At 30.3% G+C, this 20,484-nt stretch overlaps 2 protein-coding genes across 2 annotated transcripts; both read left to right on the top strand.

Annotated features, from left to right (window-relative positions):
* Positions 1-5,359: 5,359 nt before the first annotated feature.
* On the top strand, positions 5,360-6,558 carry LOC125822247 (mitogen-activated protein kinase kinase kinase 20-like). The gene has a single exon (XM_049501628.1). The coding sequence runs from the start codon at positions 5,452-5,454 to the stop codon at positions 6,517-6,519; it is 1,068 nt and encodes a 355-aa protein (XP_049357585.1). The 5' UTR covers positions 5,360-5,451; the 3' UTR covers positions 6,520-6,558.
* Positions 6,559-15,741: 9,183 nt separating this feature from the next.
* On the top strand, positions 15,742-17,179 carry LOC125822275 (mitogen-activated protein kinase kinase kinase 20-like). The gene has a single exon (XM_049501662.1). The coding sequence runs from the start codon at positions 15,813-15,815 to the stop codon at positions 16,893-16,895; it is 1,083 nt and encodes a 360-aa protein (XP_049357619.1). The 5' UTR covers positions 15,742-15,812; the 3' UTR covers positions 16,896-17,179.
* The last annotated feature ends 3,305 nt before the right edge of the window (positions 17,180-20,484 follow it).

The raw sequence follows: 20,484 nt of genomic DNA, 5'->3' as shown, positions 1-20,484 counted from the left end.
TAAAGATCCTCCTTTATCCAACCTCATATCTCTGTTCTGGTAGGAAGGAGTGTCATAAACTATTTAACCAAAAATAATTAACTAGCTTAACAGACCTTATAAGAAATGATTAATTATATATATATATAATTTAAGACAGACATGAATTTAAAAAAAAATTAGAATCAACCTGTCTTGAATGTTATTTATGTAGCTATAATTCAATGAATAAATTATTTTGGAGATATAAAAATAATAATTTTGTGTAATATTTTTTTATTTACTTGAGCCAATAGGGTCCATTTGAAACAACTTCTCTGCCATAAAATAGTGCCAATGAGTCAATATATTAAAATATGTATGCTAATCATCATTAATATCATGCGCATAGTAAAAATTCAAATACTAATATCTAGAGGCAAAAAAAATAAATGTTTTTGAGTAATACTAATTGGTTATGATAATATCTTTTCAACAAAAGACTACTAGTGTTTGCCTCTTTTTCATTCATAGTGTTTCTAATTTTTTAATTTATCTGTTAAATTGATTAGCAAAAATATTCCTCCTTGGTACACATGTAAACATTACCTCTCTATAACAATAACCATGAGATTTTTAGACCAATATTTGACTGTACTTTAAAATAATTAAAAAAAAAAAGAAAAAAGGTGTAGAGCACAAGTTGTAACTCAGAAAGTAGTATTGCATGCATTAAAATATAGAAAGTCAAAGTAAGGAAGTTAATAGAAAAGGAATGGATAATGAATATGATTGGACCAGAATAGGGAAAGCAGCTGTATATATGTACAGTAGAGGTGCATGCTCCTTTAACTATGCCACAAAACACTCCCTCTTCCCAATATACTCACTCATGTTACTATGTTTAAAAGATTTGCATCAATTTTCCTAGTGGTGGATCACAGATGGCCCAAATCCTCCCTCATATTTTGTCTCAAAAAGGTGTGATGTATATATCTTGCTTGGGAAGGGATGCTATCAACAAATTAACTAAAAACAGTCCATTTTTCTGTGGGCGGCTTTGGTATTTCATGTGTATATACAAGTGTAGAGTCTCCTTTAATTTGCAATAGTTTTGTCAGCCTTTCAACACCCCAATTAAGGTAAGTTGCAACTTGCAACTAGCACGTGACAACCACACCTTTTTTGTTAACTAATTATGTATTCAATTTGCATTCTCCAAGGAATAAGGTTAAAATTAGAAAACTTCAACAAGTTAAGGTATTATAAAGTACTCAATAAACTTTAATTAGTAACCTGTGAAAAACAATAAGTTAAAGTACATTACAAAATTTTAAGTGTTAGAGTATGTAAGTCATAAAAAAACATGTCCTTTGCCAGAGCCACTTTGTTAAAATTAATGTCTAATATGAATATGTAATTTCTACACCAAAACTGCGAGCGATGAGATGCGTTTTCTTAAACAGCCACTTGATAGGATCAATATTATGTGATCATGCAAAATTTGAGGAGCAACATATGCCAACTTGTGTTTATTGTTATACTGCACTGCACTCACTAATTCTAATTTATTACTGTGTATCTATCTCATCTTTTTCTTACATTCACTCAATTGAGCACCGCCCCCTGCCTCCCCTTTAAATAAATGTTTCCTCTTTACGTTTCAAATACATTGTTTTGATAAGAAAAAAAATGGGAAAACTAAGGAAATACCCTATAAAAGCAAAATAATTACAAACATATACCCCTTTGGCCTTTATAATCATACCCCACTAAATAATTACATTATGTATCCCCAACTAATTTCGTTTAACTGATATTAAATTAGTATCATAGATATTGTATTGGTATCATAATGCTAATAATTTCGCTTAATTGATATTAAATCATTGTATATATATATACTGTATTGATATCATTAAGGTTTCTTATTCATAAATTACTCATTAGTCAATGATACTATAAGAGTATATATATACTCTAGGATACAAGAAAAGTGTGAATTATATGAGGATTTTCCTAGGGATTTGTATGAAAATCTGTAGGGAACTTATTTTCCTGCAAATTTTCATACTAATCCCCAGGAAAATCCCCATGTAATTCACACTTTTCTGATAGTGTCTTATAGTATCATTGACTAATGATTAATTTTTGAACAATAAGCCTTAATGATACCATTATATATATATATATATATATATATACACACACTCTTACAGTATCATTAACTAATGAGTAATTTCTAAACAAAATACATTAATGATACCACAACAATATACATGTACCACGACTCTAGAGCCTAAAGGGGAAAAAAAATTGACAAATATTTCAAAAGGGTATATCAAAAAATTTTTAACCAAAGGGGTAAAATCGCTGACCTACCAGCGATTTTGTCCAAGTTTTTTTACATTTTTTAAAAGAAAATCGCTGTCTGTGCAGCATTTTTGGGGATTTTTTTTTAAAAAATAAAATAAAAATCTCTGCAATGGCAGCGTTTTTTTAAAAAAAAATATTTTTAAACTTAAAAGTATATTAAAAATTGCTCCACAGGTAGCGATTTTAGAAAGAAAAAAAATCGCTGCCTTGCAGCGATTTTGGTGAAACTTTTTTTTTCTTTTTTTAGATTTTGGCGGAATTTTTTTTTTCTTAAAAATCGCTGAGTAGTTAGTAGTACTAGCCTTTGTCTATTCACGTTACTGATAAAAAAAGAAAAGTAAATTAATGAATGTAGGTTATAATTAACTTTCCGCTTATAGGAAACCACTTAAAGATTAAAAAAATAAAAAGCTTTCACCTTGGCAGCGATTTTTAAGAAAAAAAACAATATTTTCTGCCAAAATCGCTGCCAAGGTAGCCATTTAAAAAACAAATTTTGTTTTACTAAAATAGTTGCCATTGCAGCGATTTTGTTTTTTAAAATAAAAATAAAAAATCCCCAAAAACGCTGCACGGACAGCGATTTTCTTTTTAAAAATGGGCATTTTTTTTTGGACAAAATCGCTGATAGGTCAGCGATTTTGATTGTTTAACGAAATAATGGCATCAAAACAAAATCGCTACCCCATTAGTATTTTGCCCCTTTGATTAAAAAAAAAACAATATACCCTTTTAGAATTTTTGTCAAATTTTTTCGCCCTTAGGCTCTGGACTCCATATACCACTACCCAAACGAATGTAATGTTCAGATTGCTTAATCCAAAAGAAATGAACAACATGAAGCAACCGAATTAGCGGAATATGATTTGGATTGGATAAACAAAAAAAGTAAGGAAATCTGCTTCATACATACGCATGAGAATCATACAGTATTCACCGGCTTTGCGCAAAATCAGCTATTCCCGCCGCAAAGCACATTCTTTCTCACATTTTCTTTTTTGAGTTCATTATACAGATTAGTACTCCTTTTATTAAATAATCTAAAGAAGTAGTTAGCAATTAATTAATCCGTTTATGTTTTTAATATAAAATTCATATCATTGTACTAACAATGGAAAATAACTTAGTAGTCCTCGATACATGAACATGCTCCTAATCAGCTCGCATTTTCCACTTAATAATATTAACAAAATTTATAAAGATATATAGATACTTCGGATTGGATTCCCATGTGGGTAGTGTGGTTGTACTAATTATTTCCACGGCTCTGAATATATCGTGTCTCCGTATTCCTAGTTTTAATTGCATCCCCTACCAATTTTTTATTTTTTTTTGTTTTACCGTGTTGAAGTTAAAATTTTAACTTTATGATGAGTTTTAAATTTTATAACCATGATTTTAAGTGTTAATACTTGGGTTCTAAACTTAATATTTATATATGTTCAATAATTTTTTAATAAAAACATATTATTTGAGCAAAAGTTACCGACTTCTATTTCCCCGCCTTAGCTTCCAACCGGAAGTTATCCTCATTTCTTTATCCTTTGAGCATAATTTTGACTAAATTTCAACAATTCACCTCAATTTTCGAACATCCACAAGTACTAAAAAAATAAAAATATGTCAAAAGATTAAGTACTATCGGTTGCCTAATTCTTCTTACTATAATATATATAAATATGAATTTCGGTAGGGAAAGGAGGAGGATGGAGGGGGTTGATTAATTTGTTGACTACATACTTTAACAATTCATACAAGTCATTTTTCAATATATAAAGTTTTCGTGGATGAAATTTATCAGCAAGTAGTGAATTGTAATTGTTTCCGCCGTCAAAATGAATGGCAAGGACCGCTAAATCTTTAGTTTAAGATTAGTCAAAATGCAATTAGCACGCAATAAATATTGTGGAAGTAAATAGTATTAAAAGAATATTAGTCCACTAGAGCCAAGAAGGAGTGCAATTTGCAATATTGAAATGGACATGTAAATTGTAGTAGTATTATTCGTACTAACAAGTAGTGGCTAGTATTAATTAAAAAGATTAGTACTAAGAAGATGGCACTTAAGTAGAAAAATATGCGAATTAAGACTTAGTGGTGGCTAATTTTTTTTGCAAAATTATTAGTGTGACTTTTGGACACACCTACTAGCCATCATTCATGTACAATAATACTTTGAGAAGATTGATCAATTGCTGATCGAGACCTCTCTCTTTCCTTCTTTTTTTTAGTATTTTATTGATTGAGATGTTTAAAATGTGACCATGAATAGAGTATGGTACGTTCAACAAAGTCACTAGTGACAGGTTTGATAAACATCAACATCTCATTCTCGTGGGGATACAAATTTTAATTTTAGTACGTGAATGGAAAAGGATCTTAATAAGAATATCTAGCACACCTAACAAACACATTCCTAAATCTCTTTTTATTAAAATATTAGTATAAGACATTTATAATTATAATACTGATATATAACGGATAACTATCCACGCTTAGATGGTTACAAGTTAATTTCTCATATCACTTAACGAATAATGATAGTATATTCTTTATATCTCTACCGAGTTATATTACATTACTTGCAGTGTTGATCTACATGGTTGCCGTAACCCAAATTATTTCCTTGATCAATATCATTATATCAGCCACATCACTTGGATGTACACTCGTATTTCGATAAGATTTAAGTAAAAAATATCATGATTTTTAATTTAACCTCTTTATATTGACTTGCTGACATAGACAAAGATTCATTGGACCAAAATTGATTTAAGCAGTTTGGTAAAATTATGAAGAAAAATCTCTCTGCTATCACGTGTCCTTTTTTATTTTATTATTATTGCCACTCTCACACAACTTGTACTATTTATGATAAAACCAATAGGCGCATATATTCATTTATTAATACTTGTGGAAAAATTAATACCATAAAAAAAGATACAATTTGAAAGAAAAAAGTAAAGTTAAAAAATTCCCCTCACGCTATATATAGAAGTGGCGTGTGTAACAGAGTTAAATGTGAATTGCAGATATCTTCTTTCCTTCTATAACTGAAAAATCCTAAATTACCAAAATTTTAGCACAAGAAACTTCTATTTACAAAAAATAACAGAAATGGATTGGGTAAGAGGTGAAGCAATAGGCCATGGAAGCTTCGGCAAAGTTAGTTTTGCAATACCCAGAAAACAGAGCACTCAAGTTATGGTGGTCAAATCATCTACAGCTTCTCGCTCAGCTACTCTGAAGAACGAGAAGTTGATTTTGGATGAGATTAAGGGTTGCCCACAAATCATCAGTTGCCTTGGTGACAGCTATTCATACGAAAAAGGCGAAAAATTGTACAATGTCTTGTTGGAGTATGCTTCAGGAGGTGCCTTGTCGGAAAAGTTCAAGAATTCCGGTGATCGTAAGTTGCTGGAGATTGAAATCAGAAAATACACCAAGTCCTTACTGAAAGGGCTACACTATATCCACAAGTGTGGCTATGTTCACTGCGATATTAAACCGCAGAACATTCTTCTTGGCGAAGATGGTCAAGTCAAAATCGCTGATTTTGGGCTGGCAAAGAGAATTGAATCAATAAAAGACGATAAATTGAGATGTGAATTGAGGGGTACCCCACTATACATGTCGCCGGAAATGGTCACCGCCGGCGAACTAGATACTCCCGCCGATATCTGGGCACTTGGGTGTGTAATTGCTGAGATGGCAACAGGAGTTCCAGTCTGGGGATACTCAGATTTAGCCCAACTATTAATGAAAATTGGAGTTGGTGATGAGTTGCCTGAATTTCCGACGAAGTTATCGGAAGAAGGAAATGATTTTCTTGAAAAATGCTTCGTGAAGGACTCGAAAAAGAGATGGACGGCTGAGATGCTTCTAAAACACCCCTTTGTTGCTGATGAAGATGACACTGTTTTATTGAATGAAGAAAGATGCAACAGTGGCAGCCCTTCAACATCTCCAAGGTGCCCATTTGATTTCCCAGATTGGGTATCTGATGACTCTTCTGAATCATCAGTAACATATCCAATTACATCTTTGCCAATTCAAGAATTGCGGAATTTGAACGGCGGGTCATGGTCCACAACGCCGGCTGAAAGGCTGCGGGCATTGTTAAGTGGTGAAATCAGACCTGAATCTGACTGGTCGGCTGCTGATGGTTGGGTCAGCGTTAGATGATGTCAAATCATTTATTAAGGTTTTCGGTGATTAGAGTCAGATTTACAGAGTTCTGCAGATTTTTTTTTCAACTAGCAGCTCTGTTTTTTTAAAAAAAATTAACTTTAGAGAATAGCCAATATCTTTTTTATTTTTTTGTACATAAATGTCAGTTCATTGTATATATAAAACAGAATGCAATTATGGTATGAAATTCTACATGAAACAAAGAGTGTAATTGGGGATCACTGATGTTTATTTTGTTTCTTGATTACTAGGTTTTTTTCCCCCAAAATCATGGCAATGAAACTACTGTTTTCCAAACTAATTTTAATTAAAAATATTTGAGGATCAATAAATTTTATTTTTAACATAAAAATTTGACCTGGTTCTTGGAACTCGCCGTCATCTTTTGAAACATGGGAGCAGTATTAAAATTTAAAGTAGTACATTCAAATTGTGGAGGTCAAGGAAGAAAGTCTGCGTTTTAGTGATTTGCAGGTTAACAAAAAATGACTAGTCGTTTTGTTCATTTCTACTCCACTTTTTTGAATTTTGCACGTCTTTAAAAAACAATAATTCATTTCTAAATCAAGATTTTATTGAAAACGTCATTTTCTTAAGTTAACTTATGAGAATCAATCCTCCGAATTGCAATTTGCAAATAGAAAGGTCCCGAGGCAAGTTGAGAAATCCCATGCCTTTTTAGCCGCAAATAGTAGTAATTAATTACTCCATATGTTGTTGCCTTCATGCAATATTTGGGGAAGAACATGCCAACATGTGATTGCTACAATGCACTGCACAAATCCCATGATGTGATCTTTAATCACAGCTAGCTTCACTCTCACTTGCATGAGCACTGATCATGGCCTTTGTGCTGTGGACCCCACATTTTCATCTACTTATTTGTTTTGTGCATTGACATTTCCTTTGAATGGTGCAAATTGGGCCACAAAAATATTAAGCAATCTTTGGTACCCAAACAATGGTAAGTTGGAGCGGGAGCATTTAACTAGTATTTATTTCAAATCTACCCTATATTTGTTCATACAATTGAAATGGAATAGAGGTGGGACAAATCTTCTCAACTTTTGACTTTATATGTAGCTTAGCTTATGCAATTGGGTTCCTCCTATATGATTGTGATTGAATCTAAACTCGTCAAGTTTTCCAAATGCCAAGACAAAATGGAATTACTTCATCTGTTCAATAATAATTGTCCACTATTAACTTGTCGCACATCTTAAAAAGTAATAAATAATAAGGGTAGTATTATTATATTACCCAATGAATCGTATTTAATAACAACGGTAACATAAACACAAAAGTGTAAATTTTCTCAATGCACAAGTATTGTTAAAATATTGGCTGTAAACCAAAAAAGGCAATGACATTATGAGGGGTAAACCAAAAGGCTAGTATAACTGGTTTTATACGCAATAGATTGAACGGTTTCTGTTGTTACAAGTAAGGCAACTGCCCAAGTATTCTGTGCCTATTAACAGTAATCACAGGCAAGGCAAGGTTTGCGCAAAATCAGGTATTGGTGCCGGTGCGCCGCAAAGCTTCATACTTTTTTTAATGCAAGTAGAACTAGTTTAATAACATGATGGCTATAATTTGAAATTCAATGCTAAAAGTTCCAATTAAACCTCCAAGTGACTGCTGCAAGATATCTTATCTACACTAGCTTTACTATTTATAGATATAAAAAAAGGTGCAACTCCACGAAGCACTCCACGTTCACACAGGATCCATAATATGCATTACATCAACTTTGATGCAAAGCATTAGTAGTTCATTCAATGACTCAAACCCATGACTTATAGATCACACAAATTTAACTTTATCGTTGCTCCAGAACTCCCTTTCAACAAAGTTTTAGTAATTCCTAAGCATGAATTGGATGTCCTGGTATTAAGTAGTTGCTCAATTAGGCGTGTAAGCGACTAAATTTTGTGTACAAGGTGACATTTGCTTAAGAGTTTTGGTAAACTAGTTGTTGGAATTTAATTCTTTAAAAAGTAAAATGTTGTTTTTCAACTAAACATCCAGACTGAAAAAAATAACAAGTTTTTGTAAAAACTACTCAAAAACATAAATTCTTTCTTTTGTTAAAACTCTATGATCAACAAACGCCAAATAGTTCCACGTTATTGATAGACAGTGTAATGCCTGAAAATTGTGTGTTCGTATACTCCATTAATAACTTATTTATAATACTCCCCTCTATCCACATGTATATTACTTTATATCAAGGTCGTGAGACGTACTCTGCTTTTTAAATCACATGTTTTACGAGTTTGTTAGCACGTTTTGGAGGTTTGAAATCATGTCATACATCCTTCTCTTCAAAAAAGATTAATTAGTACTAAAATACAAAAAATCAGATTTCGTATCCATTTAAACAAGAGATTACCAATTTTTTAATACAATTAAATGAAATATAAAATTAATGATTAGCCAACCAATAGATATAGCTGTCGGTTGCTACATACTTCCTGCAAGATAGATATATATATATATCATAATTTAGATGTACAAATAAAAAATCTGGTTTGGTATGAATAATTCCATATAATGCTCTCCACTCCCCGCTCAGGCCCCTACCTACCCCAAAAATTTTAACATAGAAACTTTTCTACTCTTTTCACTTTTGAAATCAGCCAAATGCAACATTAGAACCATGAAGAGTGCCAATAATGCTGCAATTTGCATCAATAATATGGACCTGTAACAAAATACTATTCTCTTTTCAATATTACCTCAACTTGTGAGGCATTAAGAAAAACATTGAAAATTATAATTTAAATCATAATTATTTTTTACTATTGCCTTTTGTGAATTTATAAATATATATTCCCTCCGTTCCTATTTATATGTCGTACTTACTAAAAATAGATGATCTTTATTGTCATTTCATAAAATCAATACATAAATAACACTATTTTTCTTATTTTACCATAGAGAGTTATTAGTTTTGAAAATATGAATTTGACTAACATAGAAAAACTAAATGATTAATTCATGTTAATTGATCAATTTAATTAATCAAAATAAATTAACTTATGTTAATTTATTGAAAACATGCTTACAAAAGAACACTAAATAAAGGTACAATAGTAAACTTACCTAATTTTTAAAGGGAGTTAAAATCTAAAACAGTGACATATAAATAGAAACGGAGGGAGTAACTTTATAGTTAATGTAATTGTCTCTTAAAAAATATAAAAACTTCAACAAATGAAAGGACAAATATGAAAAAATTCAAATATTTATCTTAAACAATAAAAAAAACTTTAAAAATTTACTTGATACGAAATAAATGAGCTCACAATAGCAGCAATAGTAATAAAAGTGAGAGAATGCTAAAGCTTGTAATTTGTGTGCGGGAAAAAATATGAGTCAAAGATGCTGTGACTTTTGGACTCACCTATTAGCCGCAATGCATGTAACGAACAATTTGGAATGATTTAATTTAATTTACAATTTAACCATGATAGCAACTTTTCACCACTGTGTGGGTCTGATTTGAGATCTCTTTTGAATTTTTTTCATTGGGATGTTTAAAATGTAATTGTGAATAATAATTGAAAGGAATATGGGACGTGCTTATTTTTATGAACAAATAAAATGAGTGGTAGAGTATCCATTTCCAAGATTTCGTAACCATCACCATCCCTGCCTTGTAGGGTCAACTTTAAAATTTTGTATGTTAACAAAAAAATCCTTTCTTGTCTTATATATTTTCAATAAAGATTTATTCCCACATTCTCAATCGAAAGAGAAAAAAAAAGAAAAAGGCCAGCTAGCTATAGGATATTTTATAAAATTTATACAACGTTAACTAGTTTTTAGAGTTTCCATATTTTTGAAAGGGTAAAAAGATCGAGTTAGGAAATCTTCAATTGTGCAAACTAGATTTTTGAAAATTTCAAATATAACGCCACGATTATTGTATTCATTTAATCTGAACTGGCCATCATCTATTGAAAAAAGAGTAGTAGTATTGAAGTATTCAAATTTGAGAAAGTCGAAGAAAGATGGGATTCTCACTACCTTATCTAATTCCTGTGGGCTGTTTGAGTCTAGTAAAAGAGACAATTATAAATGTGTGTACATACTCTCCAATTCAAAAAGTTGAAAACAGTAAATTTGGTCAGACATTCAAATAAAGTAGGTGGTATCAACATGAGTTGTAGTGTAGTGGTACGATTCAAATATTCTAATCCAAAGATTTCAGATTTAATCTCTGGATAAGGAGAAAATTTTGTTGGGAGTGTCACTCAAAAATTGATCCTGCAATGTGTGATCAAGACTTAATCGACGCTCAAATATTGACTCTGGACACCATATGAAAATAAATGAGATTGTTGTAGAATAGAAATTAAATTAAGAAAAGTTAGGTATAATGAGAATCATCAGAAATGCAAATTGCAAAAGGAAAAGGTCCCGAGGCTATAGGCAAGTTGGTTTAGCCGCAAAATAGGAGCCTTGTACGTAGTTGATAAAATAACCAATAGTAAGGCAGAATCAATTACTATCTGTTGCCGTCATATACAATTGAACATGCCAACATGTGATCCTTACAGTTCACTGCACTTATTCCAATGATGTGGACTCATATTTTTATTAGGCTATAGTCACACTTTCATGTACACTGGCAGTGGCACTACCACTCTCTAAATATTTTATGAATTTTAATGTGTTTCAACTCAACAAGTGGTGATGATAATTTACTTTATGATTTCAAATTCTACTCAATGTAATCAAATATGGTAAGACCAAATGAATGAACATTTCATGTGTGTGTCACGAAAACGAAGGGCAATAAGCATTATTATGAGGGGTAAAGTAGAAAGTCGAAGCTGCCTTTATTATCTCCTTATTTATAAGCAATCAAAATGAGGGCTTTATCCTTAGCATTCTGTGCCTATAAACATCTTTTGCAACCGAAATCACCGGCAACCAAAGCTTTACCAAAATCTGCCGTTGCTGCTTTGCGGCGGAATATGACTCACCTTTTTTCTTTTCTTTTTTCTCACCTTTTGACTATTTTCCCCGTTTCAAAATAAATAGTGTTTTAATTTGGACATCCTATTAAGAAATTAGTTATCCTAGAATTGTTATTCCACCTTGAATATACGATAAAATAACATTATAATTTCAGAATAAGTTATCTACAATATTATTACAATCAAATATAAAATAAATTCATCTTAAAATTAATTCTCAAATTAATTATTCTTTAATATCTTCTAGTTGTTAATCATTAAGTGAAGAAAAAAAAGAACATAAATAGTGGGAAGCGTGGTACACTAATTATGTGTTCCATATGAAACATGGCGTGTGTCCATCCATACATAACTTATTCCTAATTTCAATAACCAACTCCACCAAAACCTATTAATCTCCTTCCGTATTGTTTAGCACAACATCGATTCATTATTTTTCATTCCCTCATCATTTCCGTAAAATTTGGCTATATTTCAGTATCTTGCTTTTAATTGCCCCCATTATGGATAAATTATACATCACTATCATATACTCCATTTGTCCACTTTTATTTGTCATGTTATGTTTTTTGAAAGTCAATTTGACTAATTTTCAAAGTTAAATTAGATTATATTAATTCGATATTTTAAACAAAAAAAATTAGATATTAAAAAATTATACGAAAAGTACTATAAATTGCAATTTTTTTGCGTATTAATATGATGAAATATACATCGTAAAATGTTAGTCAAAGTTCTTATCGTTTGACTCTAAAAAAGGAAACCATGACAATTAAAAGTGGACGGAGGGAGTAGTATATACTAATTTTATCTTTATTTTTGAACAATTACATATATTACCACTTTTAATATTTTATACCATATATTATTGAAGATACAATCAATATCCATATCCCTTATAACTAGGATTGATTAATTATCTTTACATTTAAACTCCAAAATTAGATCTTTCTATCAGAGAGTATGAGTTAGAGTAAAACTCAAATACTAATACTTCCTCTTCCTCTTCCGTTGATCAGTCAAAATTTATTGAGAATAAACACTCCATTAAAATGGATGTTCTACCATTTGTCAACACACATTAAATTCTTAGCCTTCTCAAACCAATCCATCATCCCCCCCCCCCCCCCCAAAGGGGAGACACCTCTCTCATGTAGAGACAATGGGTATCGTTGTAAGCAAAGATTTCAATCCCAATAGATTTATCAAATTCAACATTGACGATGTTACAGGTTGCATACCTTGTATACTATGGATCAACCAAGAAACTTTGTGTCACTTCTCCCGTTGGATCTAGGCGCAGTGGGCAACACCGATGAATCAAAAGGTGAAGCAAACATCGTCGCGGTGAGATGCCCTAACCAACCACTAATGTAATCGAAAAGTTTCAATAAGCGGAGATTTACACATGTATTTGACACATTATTGATGTATCTGATACATTATTGAGATACGATTATATGTATCTAGTTTTTATCAGTGTATCTTATTAAGTGTATATGTATTTAATGAATACATTGGAGATTTTTACTTATTATTGGAAATTTATGCATGTATTTGACACAATTTGTTCTGCCAAATATCCGAGTCTTGTTATACGTATATGGTCTTCTATCATGTATCTTAATATTATCATTGATAATTGATATATCAAATTATACATATAAAAGATACATGAAATAATATTAGATCATATAAATATATACATGAAATTAATATTAGATCGTATAAATAGATAATGAAATAAATACTAGATACTTCTATGATACATATGAATGTACTTGTATGATACTCATGTATCTAAGTGTGTAGTTTGTTGAATACATTATATATTGACAATAGATACATCAAATTAAGATACATTAAATTTCCATAATTAATTGTCCATATATTTTGAAAATTATCAATTACTCCTGTAATTAAGGAAATTCGTTCGACAGATACATGTATCTCGCAAAAATAAAATAAATAAATAATTAAGACCTAAACTAGTAGAATTTATGTAATTTGCCCTTTAATTATCTCATGCCTCCAACAACATGTTTACTCCAAAGTCCAAACTAATTCAACTTAATGTATTTAGTAAAGTACAATTAACTATGGCGGTTAGTGAAAAAAAATACATAATGCAAAATATATCTTATTGATTAGTGTGAACGCCGATAATGTACTACCGGTTGATTTTTATTAAAAATCAAAGTGGATCTTTCGTCAAACTCGTTCATCTAGATATAGGCGAATTTTCCTTCACAAATTATGCAAAACAAAATGTTCTATTAATCTAAAGTCCCAACTCCAAAACATGTATACATGTTTGACAAAATTTATCAATTCACATTAACTAGTATAAGACATGCAATACACCGGTCAATATTAAAGAAAAAGTAGACTTAGAAAATTATTATTTTATTTTTTTGAGCACGTTAAATCGAATTATTTCAACAAAATTATAAATGTCATTTTGTTTCTCCACTCAAGGTAGCAAAGGAACAAAAACTATTTTTCATGTCATAAAAGTATCATAACCATATAATTTAGGATACAACAATTTGAACATCATGATTCACAACTAATGGTAATTATGCATACCACTAATAATTATTAGGTTTGTTTTGTTATCATAAATAATCAAATTAAATGCAAATGTGTTTGAAATACTATTACACCAAAAATGATCTTTAATGATATTTAATTAAAAATAATAATTTAATTACCGTTAAATATTATTTATAATGAAAATTAACACTCTTTATAAATATTTCAAAAACTTATAACAATATTAAATCTAATAATAATAAACTAATGTTAATAAAGATTTTTATACTCTTTATTATATATATATTATCGTTAAAAGCAATTTTTATTATGACTTAAATTTGTAAATGATAGTAAAATGAGAAAGGAGCCCACAAGAGCTATGAAGAGTGCCAAAAAAATGGCGCTGCGACTTTTAGAGTTTTCAATTAGCCATTATGTTTATACAAACAATTTTGTACGATTCAAATTCAATTCACAATTTAACCGTGACAGAAACCGTCCACTTTATTCTCTGATTGAAAACTGACCTTTTTGTTCTTTTTTTTTTCTTTCCTTTTTTTGTATTTTGTTGGTTGAGAAGAGATGTTTAAAATGTGATCGTCAATTTTATTAATTTCTGTCTTTTATAAAAACATATACATTATAACTAACGGTAGAGTGGTCATTTAGGAGATTTCATAACCATCACCATCCAATCCTCGTGGGTCCGATTTTCTCAACTATTGATGTAATCAGTGAATTCAATATATATATATGTGAATCGTCTAAGTTCATTTTAACTTGTCGCATTTTAAGTTGAAGCCTTTAGGGGTGGACGACTTTTCAGGAGAAGAAGAAGAAGGTTGTAAAGAAAAGATTTATGATGAGGTTAATAAAATCTCAGAAAAACATCTTTATAAAATCTAAAAGATGTGATGGTCTTGCATCTACGGTTTTGGAGCAAAGTTCTTATGGTCTCGCTATTATCAGACCATCTTCCTGAGAAATGTTCTATTATATTAAGAACAAGGGTATACACAGCATTTTGGGTAAGATTCTGTTCTCCTTCTTGCTTTACCGCTTGGAGAATCTTATCCCTTTGCTTTTGGTTTAAATAATTATCCCACCAACCTTTTAGTTGATCAGTAAATTCAGTTGTTATCATATCAACAATAGTTTTATCACTATTCTTATTCGCCTTACAGATAGTGTTGTACATAAGCATTTTATGTATCGTTGTATAAATCTGTATAATTTTGAAAAATAATTTAGAAAGTAAATAATTAATAAACCAAAGGGTAAAATATGGAGATTTTTTTAAAAAAAAAAATGATAAACAAAAATAAAAATCTATTTTCAAAATAACGAACAACTAAAATTGATCGAAAAATAATTCATTCAAAACCAACCATTCAATGGACCAAGTTAATGTCAGTTGTCTTAGTAATATTAAGAAGAAACTCCTTAGTTTAGGAAAAGAAGAAGAAGAAATATCTTACAAATTATTTTTACTGTTAATTGTCTCTCTACAACTTGAGCTATTAATTAATTAAAAAAATCAATCTATGATGTGTTCATTCGTCACGGTTCACTCGTTATATGAAATTAACTTTGTAAAGAAAAAATAAAAAATAAAAAAATCCCCCGCACTATATATAGAAGTCCCCACTCCCCTGTGTGAAGTAAAGTTCGCGATTAATTGCGCGTTCCTCTGTTCTCTCCTTTCCTTTTTCAAACAAAAAGCCTAAAAATACCAAAATTTCAACTCAAAATACATCAATGGATTGGGTTCGAGGTGAATCAGTAGGGCATGGTAGCTTTGGCAAAGTCAATTTTGCAATACCCAAATTCCACAACACTCATATTCTTCCGTTAATGGTGGTCAAGTCATCTGCAGCTTCCTCCTCTGCTACCCTCATTAACGAGAAGATGATCTTGGATGAGCTTAACTCTTGCCCTTACATTATTCGCTGTATTGGCGACAGCTATACATACGAAAAAGGAGAAAAATTGTACAATGTCTTGTTGGAGTATGCTTCAGGAGGTGCCTTGTCGGAAAAGCTCAAGAATTCCGGTGATGGTAAGTTGCCGGAGAATGAAATTAGAAAATACACCAAGGCCTTATTGAAAGGGCTACACTATATTCACAAGAGTAGATATGTTCACTGCGATATTAAACCGCAGAACATTCTTATAGGCGAAGATGGTCAAGTCAAAATTGCTGATTTTGGGTTGGCAAAGAGTGCCGAATCAGTAAAAGATGATAAATTGCGAAGTGAATTGAGGGGTACCCCACTTTACATGTCGCCGGAAATGGTTACAGGTGGCGAACAGGGCACTCCCGCCGATATATGGGCACTTGGGTGCGTGATTTCTGAGATGGCAACCGGAGTTCCAGTGTGGGGTTACTCAGATTTAACCCAACTATTGATGAGAATCGGAGTTGGTGATGAGTTGCCTGAATTTCCGACGAAGTTATCGGAAGAAGGAAAAGATTTTCTTGAAAAATGCTTGGTAAAAGAGCCAAAAAAGAGATGGACGGCTAAGATGCTACTAAAACACCCCTTTGTTGCTGATGAAGACGACACTGTTACATTGAATGACGAAAGATGCAACAGTGGCAGCCCTTCAACATCTCCAAGGTGCCCATTCGATTTCCCAGATTGGATATCAGACGACTCCGCTGAATCATCAGTAACATATCAAATTACATCTCTGCCCTCGCCGGCGATTCAAGAATTACTCAATTTTAGCGGCGTGTCATTATCCACATCACCGGCTGAAAGATTAAGGGGATTAATGAATGAACTCACACAATCTGAATGGTCCGATGCTGATGATAACTGGGTCAGCATTCGGTGATGTCTATCTCTATTAAATATTCAAACTTTATTTTTAAAAATTGATTAATAGAAAATCCAGAGTAGTATTTAGATTTTCAGAGTACTGAAAGATTTTTTTGTTATCAGCTCTGATTTTTAATTTTTTTTTTAGCTTCTTTATCTGTAATTAGAAATTAAGCTCATTGTACATATATAGGTTGTAATACGATATCACTTTCAATATTAAGACAAGTGATTGGTACTAAACAAAGTGTACATTTTAAAAAAAAATCTTGAATAGCAATATTTAGTGAATGAAGTCATAAAACAACTTGGTTACTTGGAAAAATGGGAATTGTAGAATGGCAGTGGATGAGTTGAAGTTATTATTATTATTATTTATTTATTTTGGGCCAACAATGATCGATAGAATCAATATACGCAATCATTCAGTTTATCTTTTGCAAGTTGCAATTTTCTTCCATAAAATCATTAGCTCTGTATAGCCGAAAATCAGTAGTAGTATAAAGTGTTTCGATCAACTAATAAACGGATAAAAACCTTTCGGCATAACTTGCAATCAATAAATTCGTGATACATCCTTCCTATCCTTAAGATTGTGGGTGCTTGATTCAAAAATATAAAAAAGACATGTTAAAAATGAGATTCAAATTTGGATTCAACAAACACAAAAAAAGCCTTAAGCACTCACCCAAGAACAAACGGACAAGTTAAATCATTTGGTCATTGGGTGCTCTATGTTAATTTTATACAAATATTTTTTATTTCTACATAGATATATATATTCCGAGACGAGGTTAATGGGTGCTCGAACACCCGAAGTACACCATGTGGGTCCCCCCTGTCTACTAAATTTTCTTATTGAAAATTCTAATATCAATTAGGGAAGCCATGCAATTCTTATTCGAAAAGGCAAGACATGTGACGTGAGAAAAGATAATGGATATTCTTCTTTTTATTTCCTGAATAAAGAAATGTCAACTTGTGCAATCAATTTTGAAGAAAGGAATACAAATATAGTTGGTTAGAATGAATTATTTGCTACTCCATCTACAGTTGCAAGTGGCTGCTATGTCTTTGCAACTTTCTAAGCATTTGCAAATTGCAATATGTCAGGATTGAATTTAAACAATTCCAGTTGTTTTATCTGACATTTATCAGTTAAAAAGTTAGTTAATTTTCATATTTAATGATGTGTGACAATTGGACTAGGAATCTTTGCAACTTGAAACCCCCTTGATTAGGCATCTTTACATGTTCCCAATTTTACATTTATTACACAGATTTTCAAAGCCTAACTAGCCTAACAATAATAAGATAACTTTCCATCATTATTCTGACTAAATTACCCAATTTTAATCTTTAAGAACATGGGCCAAAGAATATTCCTTAAGCACCATTTTGATTCTTCTTTGGAGCTCAATTTACTTGGGGTTATTTGCAGTTAATTAACACTTGCTTGTGTTTATGAAATTTGTGTAAAAAAACCTCACTACGGCTATTTTAAACTGTTCACAGGTCATGCCGATTGACAAACTTGCTGCAACAAACCCGATTTCTCAATACATATACATAAACATTATATTCATTGATGACCAAATCTATCTATATATAAAAGGAGAAGAAAAAATGACACATGTCAACAGCACAAAATTTGCAGAATTTTAAATATTTTTAAATATTTAATAATCAATAATTAAATAAATAAATATAGACACATGTCAATAATTAGAATTAGAATGACACATGTCAACATCACAACAAATTTAACAATTTTAAAATTCAAAAATTAATTTAAAATGTTTTACTGTAATTATCTATCTTAAATTAACCAAAAAGAAATAAACGTTACTGTTTTTAATTTGGATTTTAAAGGAATCAATTTCCACGAAAACTATTTTTAAATTTGAATTTAAAATTTTTCTTTTTGAAATACAATTTTAAAATTGAAGTACAATTTAATATAATAATAATGATAATAATAATAATAATAATAATGATAATAACAATATAATAATAATAATCTATCTATATATAATAGGAGAGAAAAAAATGTCACGTGTCATTACCACAATTATTCTTAAATTTTAGTTTTAAAACTGATATTTTTAGTTAATTTAAATAATAAATTCAATATTAAAAACAAAGAACAATATAAAACATTTTTTAAAAAAACGTTTTGAAACTTAACATTTAAATTCAATTTTAAAAACAAATAACAATATAAAACTACTTTTTAAAAAAATCTATTTTGGAACTTAATATTTAAATTCAACTTTAAAAAATAAATAACAATATAAAACAATTTTTTTTTAAAAAACATACATTTTGCAACTTACCGTTTAAATAACACTAAAGCATATTTAAGCGATATACAAAATTGTAAAGAAATCTAAACATATCTAATTATCTATTCTTTTTTAACTTTTTTTTTTTTAAAATAAAAAATAAAAAGAAACTTCAACTATAAATAATTATCCCTAAAATTCCTCACCCACTTACTTAACTTTCTTCCCCAAAAAAACTCAACCGTATTAACTCACTAAATTTAAATACGGTAGTCTTTTCTTTAGTTTTCCAAGAAAAAAAAATGCATCTCAATAAAGGAAATTCAAAACAATAATAATCCTTACCATTCATGGAAAAGTAATTTTTATTATTTTTATTATTATCTTTTTCTTCTGTTTTATGTGGTTTACATTATCAATAATTGTACTTTATTTTGGAAGTTCTAGATGTTGAAGATCATCAATTGATGAAGTTACGATCAAGCCATTTATGTGATGAATATATGTTGTTGTAGAAGGAGAAACACTTTTAAGACTATATTTGATAACTATGTCAAGCATGTAATATTTTAATTTTTTTCATCTTATGTTTTGTTTTAAAATCAAACTGTGTTGATGTATTTACATATAATTTATGATTCTTTGCTTACTGCATATTTCATATTTATAATTCTTTAATCTTATCTTTTTTTAACATGCAGTTAATGATGAAACTATACTGGAAATTTTGAATTGAAAGATTAGAAGTATTTGAATTTGAAGATATTATATTTTCAAAAGAAAAAAAAATATTAACTTAATTAAAACTAGAAACTCATGTTATAGAATTCTAAATAAACTCTTACTATTTCACAAATTTATCTTTTCATATGTTAATAAATGTATTTAACTATATTTAATTTACATATAAATGAAGATAATAGTACTATCTCTCTATATTAATATAAATGAAAGTTGACATATATCTGCTTGCAATTTATTTATTTATCGGATGATGTTGAAAACGTTAATATGACAACAATTTCAACAACGACTACAATGATAATGACGACGACGTTGATGTAATCGATATTACAACAATGAAGATTAAAGTGGACAACAAAAGAAATATTAAGATGAGGAAGGAGATCAAGAAGAAGAAAAAGAAGATCAAGAAGGAACATACAATGACTGAAATGATAAAAGAAATACAACAAAGTACATCATCATTTTTCATTTTGGAACATTTCAAGATTATACTGGCAATGGTAAAGGAATAAACATTGATAGTTTCATTTCATCACCATAATGTGATGATTTGTATTTATTGGACTATCACAC

Source organism: Solanum verrucosum, unplaced genomic scaffold (assembly GCF_900185275.1).
Source record: "Solanum verrucosum unplaced genomic scaffold, falcon-dt-bn FXZP01000103.1, whole genome shotgun sequence".
Classification (NCBI taxonomy): Eukaryota; Viridiplantae; Streptophyta; class Magnoliopsida; order Solanales; family Solanaceae; genus Solanum; species Solanum verrucosum.
Note: the sequence above shows the minus strand (reverse complement) of the source record. Positions and strands in the feature narration are given on the sequence as shown.

What these genes read in the sequence shown, in the direction of transcription:
- LOC125822247 (XM_049501628.1), top strand. Translation starts at nt 5,452, where the DNA reads ATGGATTGGGTAAGAGGTGAAGCAATAGGCCATGGAAGCTTCGGCAAA.
- LOC125822275 (XM_049501662.1), top strand. Translation starts at nt 15,813, where the DNA reads ATGGATTGGGTTCGAGGTGAATCAGTAGGGCATGGTAGCTTTGGCAAA.